This window comes from Zosterops lateralis (assembly GCF_965231275.1).
Source record: "Zosterops lateralis genome assembly, chromosome: 1".
In the NCBI taxonomy this organism is placed as follows: Eukaryota; Metazoa; Chordata; class Aves; order Passeriformes; family Zosteropidae; genus Zosterops; species Zosterops lateralis.
This window is the reverse complement of record NC_139762.1, coordinates 34,743,231-34,756,103: the sequence shown is the minus strand read 5'-3', so window position 1 is coordinate 34,756,103 and position 12,873 is coordinate 34,743,231. Positions and strand designations below refer to the sequence as shown.

At 36.3% G+C, this 12,873-nt stretch overlaps 1 protein-coding gene across 1 annotated transcript in view; it reads left to right on the top strand.

Annotated features, from left to right (window-relative positions):
- SKAP2 (src kinase associated phosphoprotein 2) overlaps nt 1-11,809 on the top strand; it is a 119,775-nt gene extending 107,966 nt beyond the window's left edge. The window contains exons 12-13 of the mRNA XM_083868417.1: nt 8,890-8,991; nt 9,404-11,809. Of these exons, the coding sequence (XP_083724543.1) occupies nt 8,890-8,982 (93 nt within the window). The 3' untranslated portion in view covers nt 8,983-8,991; nt 9,404-11,809. The remainder of the gene's footprint in view (nt 1-8,889; nt 8,992-9,403) is intronic.
- Nucleotides 11,810-12,873: the final 1,064 nt, after the last annotated feature.

Sequence of the window (12,873 nt, the reverse complement as noted above, 5' to 3'; positions counted from 1 at the left end):
TGAAGTTTTATTCTATGTTAATGTTGGTTAATTTTCAGATTTTTCCTTGACCTTCTCAAGAAAAACAAAACTTCTGTTAAAATATATATCTCATGGTCCATTGAAGTCTACTTCTGAACAATTAATCACAGGAAGTTTCTGTTTCCCCACGTATTAGAAAAAAAAGCCGAGCTTCTAAAGTTCTCATTGAAAAAAACTTCCTTTTAAAATACGTGTCTGTCTAATTGCCACTCAGTGTAATTAGTACAAAAAATATTGTAGGTCACTGAAATACACAAGTAGGTGCATGAAAGCTAAAGGCATCTGTTTGTCCTAGCTTCAAATTAAGTTTTGTCACAATTGCTTTGAATCTTCTGTGATACCTTTAACTACATTTCCGGATAATAAATATAACAGTTTCTGTTTTAGATAAATTTAAGATTTATAGATAGAGGGATAGTCCTATATAAAAATATAGAAGATGTATTACTAATATTAATTCGACCATGTATGTCTTTTGAGGTATTTCATTGTCACTTAAACTAATAACTGAATTGCATTACTAAAGGCTGAATAAACCTTGTGGATTGGGCAAGCTTTCAAGCAGTTATTCAGCACTGAAGAATTGTACTAATTTAAAGTAACCATCCTTCCCCCCTCTCGCTCCCTCCAAAAAGCCCATGAGCGAATGGATTCCACTGTACGAGTTTGGCCTCTTTGTGGGTTGTGCTCTTCGGGTACATTATGGGGACTATAAAATCTTAATCTGCAGCTTGTAGGTGAAAAAAATTGTTTGCTACTCCTTCCCCAAAAGAGTGAGAAATTTAATTTAAAAAATGGAGCAAAATAGAAAAACAGTAGCTTAAGCTGTCCTCTGTATATCAACGGTCCTGTTGCCGTGCCGTGATTAATCCGTAATCGGTCCTTGAAGCAGGCTTGCTGCTGCTCCAGATATATAGAGCCTCTCTCTATGGGAATGATTTCTACTTCAAAATACAGCCCAGAAAATTCAGACCCGTTTCGCTTAAAGATTGTTACAGCTTTTTCAGAAAAATGAGTTTTGGCTGCTACTGTCAACTTGGAATTTAGGGTCCTTGGAGGGGAAAGTGCCAGAGAATTATCTGTCTTAACCCTCCACTTGATTCAGTTTCAAGGTCTAATCATTTATGAGCTCTTTGTCCAGTAAGTGAAAATATAACCAAAGGAAAAGTGAGCCTAACCATCCTGAAGTGGGTCAAGACTTTTCTTCTAAAATATTTCCTAATCCACTACATTAATACTTGGATTTTGTGGCAGTCGGCAGGAATCCTAGGCAATTTTTTTATTTTTTCACACCATCTAGTGGTTGAAAATGAGAGATGCAGGTACTGACCGGGGGGCGATGTGTATGCATCCAAAATGGTGTCATAAATTCAGCTTCAGCTGAACCTAGCTGTGGCTTTATTGCCTTTCTATCATATGTCAGCCAGGAGCATTACTCTTGAAAATCATATTTTGCTGATAAGGAAGTAAGTATGGGTATAGCCATGTTATAGTAGGAAGGGTGAAGCATTAACAAAATATCCAGCATATTTGTGCAACATGTAATAGTTCTTTGTTTTACAGTGAAATATAAATGGTATAGCCTGCTCTGATGAACGTGATAAGATAGATATTCATCTCTCCCAGCAACAGTTATGCCAAAGCATTATATTTTCACCAGCTTTTCTCATACCTGTTTAGAAATTAGGGGGAAAGCAATTATTTGTTTCCAAGAAATGAGATCATTAGTATAAGAGAAGTAATTATGAACCACTTTAGCAAATTTGGGCATTTAGAGAATTTAAATAAAGCAAGAGGAGCAAAATGTTACATATAAGTTTCTAGGTAAATGTCTTTTAGACAAATGAGCATGGTTTCAGTTTGGCACTGTTCACTTTATAAAATAGCTAGGTATTATGCAAAGGTAAATCCTCAGAATTTGCTTTTACATGAGCATCAAAACTCAGTGTTATTGCAATGAGCATGAGCTCACATTCCGTCAACAGAGATATCTATGACCAAGTAGTGCAGTTACTGTAGAAAAACATGTTTTTCTTGTTTCAAAGGTGTATTCAAAAACTATTTAAGCTATTTTCTAAATATTTATGTCAGTTGTGGCTTTTCTGTGGCAGCAGTCCTGTGGGCTTAAAAAAAAAAACAAACCCAAAAGCCTCACCACTTTTTTCTAGGTTTTTCTATCATGTTTCCCTCAAAAGTTGAGTTTTTCATCTGAGCAGAATTAACAGAACTATCACAACAGTACTTGTTAACTTTATTTAAAAACGTAGTTAACATTTCAGATTAATTGATCAATGAATCTGTACAGATGCACTATTACTATTAATTTATAATATTCTTAAATATTCAAGTGGCTTTTATCACTTATGCTATGAATGACGTGAACTTTCAGAAAGCTATATACCCTTATTCCATTTTGTAATAAAAAGATATAGCTGAACTAATAAAGAGACTTGTTAATAACATTTCTTATTTAATATTGACTGTTAGAAATGCAATATTTTGTAGTCCTATTTTCTAAAAGGATGATTGCTCTTAACTCCTGCTCATTTATGGGCTTGCCTTTGCTTTCAAGCCCACGTGATAAATGGGAAAACAGACCACAATATAGCAATCATTTTTATAAATCTTCCATAGCTCTACTCAAGAAATCAATTTCCAGAAACAAAGATAACTGTGGATGGAGGTAGTTGTATTTTTTTCCTAAGTTCTGTATGCACAATTTATGCAAGTGCAACACTTGCAATACTTATTCATTTGCTTTAGGTGTATGTTTTGTGTTATGGAGTTCCATAGTTTCATCAGCCAAATGCAAGTAATAGTGAAAATATATCTCGATATGTTAGTGGGCACCTGCTTAGTAGACCTACTGACATTTCTTAACATTAAACTAATTTAATATACTTGTTTATATTTGTATTAAAATAGAAAATATTTAAATATCAGAAATTATATATTAAACTGGAATTCTCCTTAATTGTTATTATTTCATTGCACACTGGTGCTGCTCACTCTGGTATTTATGATTCATGGAAACCTCATCTATGACAATCTTTTGCTCCAGAATTTTTCATGAAAGTAGAGTGTTAACTTGGTGCTTAAATTACCCTATATTCAGTGGTTGTAGGTTTCATGTGTGGCAGATTTTTGTTCTTTCAATGCAATAATGTTAAAATGCTCACATCTCAACTTGTATTTTTTGCCTAGTAAAAAGACAAAGAATCTCCATAGCTCAGGTTACTGCTTATAAAATAAAGGTGCAACTTAACCATGCAGCTGTTTCAGAATCACTGTGAACATTTTGTTCACTATTTGTATAATCTCAATAAATGTATTTATTTAGTATTTTTTTCCAAAAGATATAAAACCAAAAATCCCAAGTGTTTATTTTGTCAGGTGATCATACTGAGATCTGTAATTTCTATTCCATGGCCATACTGCATATGGCTCTTCTAGCAAATAGGGAGTACCAATAGGAGCAGGTTTGCAGAGTGAAACACTTGGTGCTTGAGCCCTGATGTCCACACCATGCTTTTTCAAAGCTGTTTGATGTCCAAAGAGGTCTAGCCTGGTTTTGTGGAATGAGACTACATTAATGGTTGGAGCATGTTCAAGTGCATCTTCCATTTTAGCTTCACCTGAAAGAAATGTAGTGTGTGTGCTCTGAGGCTGATGGCTCTGCAAAGGAATCCAGTGAGGGGAAAGTGGGAGTTTTGGGAGATTCAATTCAGTGAGATGCTCCCGATCAAAACTAAAATGCAGTACTCAGTTGTACATTACCTGTTTCCTGGCTTGTTTAGTTTTAATCTTTACAGGTGAGGGTGGGGGAACAGTAAGTTCATGTCTGAAGACAACCTTTAAACAGAAGGTTGGTCAGAACTTATACAAAGTGATTCTAGCTTTGTTGGTTTGCACACTCATAATATGTAAGCCTTTACCTATCAGATTAGAAAAAAAAAGTTGGCCACGTGTCATCTAATGGAAAATAAAATGGCCTTTCTATTGTTCCGGGGTGTTTTCTGGGGGCAGTTTTGGTTCAGAACTCCATCTGCTTACTGTGATATATATTGGAAATCTTTAATTGCTGTATATTTTCTCTCATGTCATTGTGGGAAATAAAACCTAATAATGCAACCATACAATCAATCTGGTGCTTATATTTTTAAAGATGACCATTTTATTGCTGTCTTAAAACAACTCTACTACCTGTGAAAAAGTCTCATTCAGTTATTTAAGACATTTATCATTCTCTGCTTTTAGAGAAAATGCGGTTCTGTGCCAAAACTGCTCCCTGGTTGATAGTGTATCATTCAACAATTACACCAAAGGAAGTTCTAAAACTTTTTAGCTAGTATGAATCTCCTGGATGAATTGGAGATGTTTTAAAATATTATCTTGCCAAAATTGCACCCTAGGATGTTCTCTGCAAAAAATTTATCCCTGCTTCTGACACGTATTTAGCTTGATAGTAGAGGTTACTTACTATAATCTCAAACAAGGCTATAGATAATTTTTGCTTTTCAGTTTCAAAGTTTGCTGGTATTCAGCCCATAAGTTAGTATTCCTTACAATGCCACTAGAAGAAGGAAGGAGAAAAATCTTAAATTCACATACTTTGGTTGTGGTTTTTTTTAAATGCAACTCCTTATTTTTCTTCAAGGCATTGAAACACAATGATAATTTTCAGCAACTCTTTTTTTAAACCAAACAAATAAAAAACCCCACACCACAAATAGGAAAAAACATACCATATGTATTCAACAATGGAGACTAATTGCACAAGAACTAGATGTTCTCAACTTTTGCTGAAGTCAGTGGAAGTTTCTATGGTGCAAAGCATCTAGAGAATCTCATATAGGCACAGGAACTGTTCTAAAGGTAGCAACTGCTTTGGAAATCTTAATGTATAAAATTTTTCTCTTTTTGTATGCCAAAATATCAAAATTCTCTTCTAGAGAGGACTAAAATCTTGGATATAAATAATATCTGTAGAAAATAAGGAGTGTATTTTGCTAACTATTGCATTTTCCCCAATACAAAAGGTTTTATGATCAGTATCTCATAAAGTCATGGGTACCTAGACATCAGTGGAGTGAAATGAGTGGCATGGGGACAAGGAGAAGCATTTGCTCTCAGTGTGTTCAGTTGACAGCATTTAAGGAACCTGTAAACCCTGATGGGATTTTTACCCCCCACTATCTAGCATGCTGTACAGAGTGTGTTTTGCCAGCATATTAAATGTTAAATCATAACCTGTTCCTTCCTGCCCTGTGAAATTACTTCACTTTGGTTAATAAATTTCTGCTGGGGGAAAAAAAATAATCCACTCTATGACAGTGGAAATGCAAAAATAGCTTAGAAAGCATTTGGTCATTTGTTAAGGTGGTTGTTTCATGTTATTTGGCATAATATATTCCATTGCCCTGGTGCTTGTCTTCTGGGGGAGGGGTTGTGGTGGCCCCCTCCTCCCCCTGGCCCTGCTAACATTGCCTGGTATGGCAAATGTGCTCCCTGTCACATGGCAGAGCGTGGCCGCACACTTGTGCATTCTCCTCATTGCAGGGCGGCTGGATCTGGCCCTGCCCCCCTCTCCTATCCCTCTATTTGCCTTGGAGCAATTCATTTTGCAGTTATTGAATTTCTTTGGAGAGTTATTTTCATACAGCGAGCATCACAGCACCTCTGGATCTTGATAGTGTTTCTACATACGGAGAAAGAAGCTTTGTGTTAGTAATTACCTAACATTGTCAGGAGCTGACTGCAGGCCTCTTTCTAGTGATAACAGAATAACCACATAATGTAGCTTTATAGCACATGATTAATAGAAAATAATTACACATCCTACAAAGGGATGCAATATTTCTTATAAATTGACTACAATGGTTTCCTGTAGATTAAAGGACTCTTCATTATTTTATCAGTCCTTCTGAAGTATAGTCGCTTGCCTATGTTAGCAGTGATATTAAGAGCTGAATGCAGTGAGGGATACCAGATGGTAAACCCAGTGGTACCTGAGATCTGAAGCTGATGCTTGCAAAAGCAGTGTTACCCAACTTTTTTATTCATATAAAACTCCTAACTGTATTCATATCCTTCTATATATTAATCCTTATTTTCCACAAATATGGACTGCAGACTTTTATTTTACACATCTTAAGCAGCAGTAATAGACATATGGACCTCACAACAGCAGTGTATTAATGAAATTATATTGCTGCAAAGGAGTTTATAATTGATAACATTGATAGTAACAATACATCAATTTGGATTTTATGTGTGACTTCAAGAAAGGACTAGGGGGGCTGCTTATCTGCCTCACTAGTTAAGCACTCTTTCATGTTATTGAGGATAGGAAGGAGGGGTTAGGAGTTTAAAGAGAAATATCTGTACTTTAATCAGTTTGAAAGGGAATGCTATCTAATTATTCTAAAACCAGAGATTAAGGTTTTATATTCTTGGTAGCCAGGTATCTGCATTATATTTTTGTTCAGACTTCTATAGACTGCAGATAGTTTAATTGGGATTCATGTTGCTCTTGAGACCCATGCAAAGAATAGTAATGTAAAGTAAAAGCTTCTGTGTTGCAATATTGTCTGTACGGTATAATGGTTGCAGTGAATCCTTAAATTAGTTTACTAGTCTGTTACATCAACATTCATTTCATCTTCTCACTTAGCTTCATGCCAGAGCAGTAAGTGGTGTATAAGTAAGTAGCAAAACCCAGAAAGTTTTCAAAACAGCAGCATGCTTTTAATTTTAATTTGAGCTATCTGAATTGTTTCTTTAAAAACCATTGTTTCTAAGTCCATGTAGTGTTGCTAAGTGGAACGTTTTCAATGGATAATGTAATCCAGAGGCTTTTTCTGTGCCATTTGTCATATGCAGTTTAATGACTGCTTAACTGAGCCACTTCCCTCATTTCATGTATTGTTTGTTTTTTTGGCTGATGTCTAGCAAAACTTGCTTAATCACTCTTGTCAGTCACTGTGCGAATTCCATGTAGCAGCTTAAAATCTTTTGTTGCTTTCTCTTGGAGAGATTTATTGCTGAGATTCCAGTAGTATACGTGAGTGCTACTCCTTTCAGCAATTTCCCACTTTAGTCTTGAAATCTAGTTTGTATATTTAAACAGTGTATTGTGAGATAAAGCATAGATTTTTAAACAGGCTGATCTGCAAGATTATAAACCTCAGTGTTTCGCCTTTAAGGATTTGGGGTGTAATGTGAAGCCCCATGGGAAAGGTTATTACCTTCTGTGGCGAGCAGAGTGCACTCAAGATCAGATTCAGATACCTCTAGACATTCAAAACCAAACTCATCCCCAGCAGTCTGCTTTACAGTGGAAGAGGGAAGAAGGTGGAATTATTTTTGCAGCTTTCTTGTTTGCATGTTCACATAATAAATGAAGGTTTTCCTGCTGTTTTTTAAAGTGGATTTCCTTTAAATCACACTTACTGTAGTATTTCATGCATAGTAGGATAGAATATTTTAAATCACCAATTCACTGTTAAGAGAATAAAGAAAATGTTTAATTGAAGACTAATGTTCAGCCTTCCACAATTAGAAAATATAAAACTGTGTGTGTGCCTGCATGCATGCAAGAATTAAAAAAAGAAAAAGAAAAAAGGCAAAAGGCAAAGAAAAAGCCCACATGAAAGCAGGCCATCGTAGTTAAGTGGAGAGAGCTGAGTACACTAAGCACCTCATAGGACCCCAGAGAACTCTTGACCAGGCAAAATATGCCAGCAGCAAATCATTATAGCTCGGGCTCTAATGAAACTCCATTAACCCTTAAGCTCCACTTGGCTATTTATAACCAAAAAACTTTACCTACAGTTCAAAATAGTAGCGTCATCTCAGTAGCACCACTAATTCAAAATCCTAGAGCTTTTTGCTCTTCTCATCAGAAGAGCAGTGTAGCAAGAAACAGATGTTGCTTATCAGAGATATCTGTGTATTTTGTATTTTTACATTTGTTCCAAAGTAATTTCTGTCTTACTAATAATTTAGTTTTGAATATGGTCTCTGTTTTAATAATGCTTCATTTGTAACTCAATATATGTGTGTGTGCAATTCCAGCTGTTACAATTTATTGAGCTATTGTTAGGATTGATCTTAAAATATCTCATAGGAAAAAAGTGAATTATATACCACAATATACAATAATTACATATCACTATTACATTATTTTATTTTTACAATAATTATATACCACAATCCCACAATACTCTTACTTGGTACTGCTTTTGGAAGACATTATTTCTTTAAACTATTATAATTCATTTTGTTTCATATTTAACTCACTAAGCCTAAACATATTTGAAACAGGAGTACATTAGTCATCTGTCAGGAATATGAGATCTGCTGTAGAATTTTCTGCAAGCCTAAAGCAATAGTAGACTGTGTCCATATAAAGATATTAGGTATTAGATATATAGTGTTCCCTTCACATTTGAGTGCAATAGTTTTTAAAATAAGTTGGTGGGAAGTTTCTTAAGAGTTTAGCTTGTGATACTAAAAGAATCCCTGTTGATTGTTATATGTCAACATTGTGCTATTAGATTTTAGTTACAAAGAAAAGGTTTTTATATTATTGATGAACAGAAGATAAGGAGGTAGGCTATTTTTAGTAGGTGTTAGAGAAGTGTGGCCATAATTAAAATTTTTCTTGAGTATATCTGGCCTTTTTAAAATTTAGCTGCCTTTGCCTAACTGCATGCGAATGCCTATAACAAAAAGATAAAATGTTTTAATTTTCAGTTGAAATGATTATAACTGTATATAAGAGAAAGCATCCATAAGGAGTTGCATACAAACTCTATTGCATTTATATCAGACTAAAGGTTAATACTGCGTATTGTTTTCAATTAGGAGTACGATAAATTTGGCTGGTGGGTAGGAGAAATGAACGGAACCATTGGCTTGGTGCCTAAAGCCTACATAATGGAGATGTATGATATTTGAGAGGCCTGGGTAAGTACATTTTAATCCAATCTTCTGTAATGGCTTATATGTTCCCTTGTTCTCTGTTTCATAAGTATGTCTTTCCTGGAACCTTTGTAGGAGTCCTGTTAACATAAAGATTATGGCAAAATATATTGAAAGTTCAATTAAAGTATTTTTTTTTTTTCTGGGATTCTATATGAAATATTAAACCACAAGGTAAAAAAGATGATATATTTAATAACTGTGTTCCTTTTCCAGATTAAAAAATAAATAAAATTGGTGTTGTTTCTATTTAGTTTTGTTAGTTTAGTAATACATATATATATATCTATCTGTGCAGAAAATTGTGGAAGGGGATGGATATTTGGACTGGGTTTGATGTGCATGTTTGAGGGTTTTTGGTTAATGGTGAACTTTCAATTTCCCTCTCCCTAATCAGGAGAAATCTGCACTTGAAATGAAGAGTGGTGTGCAGCTGCAGTTTACAGACCCAGCCTCTGGAAGAAGATTCTGCTGTACATGTTTTGCGGTTTCAGTGAACAGTTAGATCATTGCCTTGTGTATATTAAGCATTATAAACTGTAATTGATCATAACTTTATGGAAATGTTCTTCTTAGCCACTTTTTATAGAATTGTAATAAATGGTAATTAACATATGGGGCACAAGCAGCCATATAGAGCCTGTTGCTCTTTTTTTAATGTTAGCAGCACTCTGTACAGCCATAAGTTTGTGTTCTCTCAGGGAATTTTGCTATCTTTTCTTGTTCTGCAGATTCAGAATAATTAAGCAGAGCGTCCAGGGTAAACTATTACTCAATTCATGTGGGCATTAACTTTTTGATGCTTACTGTACATCTTGTGCAGTTTCATCAGAAACTAGAAGGTAATTTATGTATATTTCAAGTCTTCAGGGTATGTTCAAATGTTTTTAAGTTATGCTTTAGCCAATGAATTATTTTTCTCATATATTTAGTATTGTATTATTAAATACTGTTTTGTTGACGTACAATGAAGACTTGATTCTTTTGCTGGTGTAATAAATGGGCCTGTGTGGTAATACTGCCCTGGTATCATTCTGACTTGGACACGGTAATTCTGTGAAAATTTGTGAAAATATATTAAGTGAAATTATTGTGAAGTCAACACAAACTAAATTGCAGGTAAAAATATTTTTGTCAGTAGTAGTGTGAAATGTTTTATCTGTACCTTATAGATACTTTTGCAGAGTTATGTCTGGTTACCTTGCTTGTATGTGGAATTCTGATACAGGTTGTGCAACAGAGATCTTCATCTTCACCCTGTGTGGATTAACATCAGCTCCCTGCATTCTTGGGTCAAAGCCAGAACTTTGTGGATAATCAAAAACATTGATTGAAACATAAAAAAGTACACTAAAATACTACCACTTGTGGACAAGCGGTTGGGCAAGTCAGAGTTAATACTTTACATACTGTTCTTTTGGAGATGTGCTTTACCATTAGCATGCAAGTTCAACTTTTTTGGGTCCTCCCGGACAGTTGATTTGTGAGACCTTTTAATCTGCCGACAAGGCCAGTCAGGCCAGCCTGTGGCTGCTGAGCCTGCGCAGGTCCCCCTGTAGTTGCTTGTGCTGTTTATGCTTCAGGCAGACCCCGGGAACAGTGTGGGTTAAAAGGAATCGTCAGTCTGAACCCGGAATTTGGATCCTTTCAGTAAACTGAGATGTTGTGCTCCGTGTTAGCTAATGGATGGTACTTGCTGGTACGCTGAATTCTAATAGGCCGCAAACGGGACCGAGTTTTGTTGTAATTTTTTAAAGAGATAGTCATTGGAATTGATTCCGTGTGTTATCAGCGAAGCATTAAAATGATAGATTGTAGTCTTCAGATCTTTTACTACTTTAATTTGTCAAGCCTACGGGTGGATTGTGTACAGAATGTGAAGCGTTAATAGCGGGGCTGGAAACGCTCCTTCTCCCTTGTTAACATGGCAGCGCCATAAATCTGCCCACCGAAATGGCTTTTTATTAATTACAGAATTCCGAATGCCACCACCACCGTGCAGTTTTTAGGGGATAAGGCCTCCCCCGGCTCCCGAGGCCTGTGTCTGTGTCTGGGCCGGCTGTGGGCGCGGCGCTTGCGCTGCGCGGCCGCGGCGCTGGGGGGCAGCAGATTTTCGTGGGACGGGCGGAGGCGGGCGCGGGGGCGGGTCCCGGTGCCGTCCCTGTCCCCTTCCCCCGCCATCGCTGTCCCGCGCCTTTTCTGCCGTTCTTCCAGGAGAGGGAGTCCTTACCCAAGCGATGAGGGTCAGAGCTGCCCGGCTAAGGCCCGTCTCCTGGCTGCTGACAGCCGGAGACATCAAGTGGCTTTTGTCTGTAGTTCTCTTTCAGGGCTTCCCCCTTCTTGGTACTTATTGCTAGGGGAAGGTAAATAAACTGCCTTAAATTCAAAACGTGAAAGATGTTCTGAAACTCACTGGTAGCGTCTCGGAATAAACCAGCAATGGGCCACGGATGAATGGTTTACTTTAAATCTGTGCAAATACCATAACCTTTTTTGGATAAGAAAATCTCAATACAACTTAAATGAAACTCGGGTAGAAGACGCTAATAGCCTAATTTTCTTTGTTCTCTTAGATTGTGCTTGCCTTTCTGTGAACGGTGAGAGAGCAGATTTTTAGAAGGTGATTGTAACTCTCACATTGTACAGCGTTTTACTTGATTATTTGCTGTGTTCTGGATTTGTACGGTACTGCCATTAGATCTTATAATAATGTTCTACTCTGCAAATTTTTAAGGTTCAAATAAAGTTTAATTGTTTGCAAACTGTTATGATGCTAATAATTCAACAGCCTGCTGTGTTACTAATGAAATTACTTTGTTATGATTAATTTGGAAAATAGTGTGTTGATTGTAGTAATTAAGCACAACAAGGTGAAGTAAATGATTCTAATGCCATCTGGCCTCCAGACTGAATGAAGAAATGAAATGGGGCTGTCATTTGAATTTATTCAGAGAAGTAAGGGTAATACAAATGCTTTTTATAGCAGAGGCACCCGGATATAACCATGGCACTCTGTAGTATCTTTTCATGGGCTTCTGTATACGGGTAACTGGTTCACATATTTTTGCAGCGTCTTGTTAGGATATACCTCTTTGTGCATACTGCCACTAATTACATGTCCTGATGGCAATGCATGCACTGGTTCTTCTATCAGAAAGATGTATGGATAAGGTTTGGAGAAGAGATATGGCTCAGCTTACCTTTTGCTGCCCGATTAAGGATAAAAACTTTCTGTGACTGGAATTAAGCTGAAAGTGAATACTAATTCAGATCCCATTCTAAATTCAAAGCCACATGCATAAACTTATTTCTTTTTTTTTTGGCTCTGCAGTCTGAGTATGACACAGTATTAGAAGGAACATAAAGAATAACCCTTTAGAACCTGATCCAAAGACTGTTGAAACTGAGAAACTATTGAATTCACATGCTTTTGCATCCAACAGTAACTCAAAACCAGATAGTACAGGTTCTAAGTGCTTTTTTGCTGAATACTCTTTGTCCTCTTTCTGAAAGAGATGCAATTATTTCCATAAGCTGAATCAAACAAAAGAACATCACTGATTTCTCTAAGCCAAATTATAGAAATCCATTTTTCTATCTCAGGTAAAACAAAATGGATTGTGAGTGTAAATTAGAATCCTGGCTTGGTAAAGTTCAGTGGGATAGGGAAGCTGTAAAATATTAAAATGTACCCAGGTAGATGACAGTGGTGTGCTCTTCAGTTGCATGAGCCATTTTGAAGTTTCTCTCATCTCTCACTCAAGTTGATGAAAAATTTATTAGTAAGTAACTGTGGGAATAAGCATATGCATGCAAACCTTATAAACAACTTTCCACTTTACGGAGCACAAAGTACCGATAAACTCT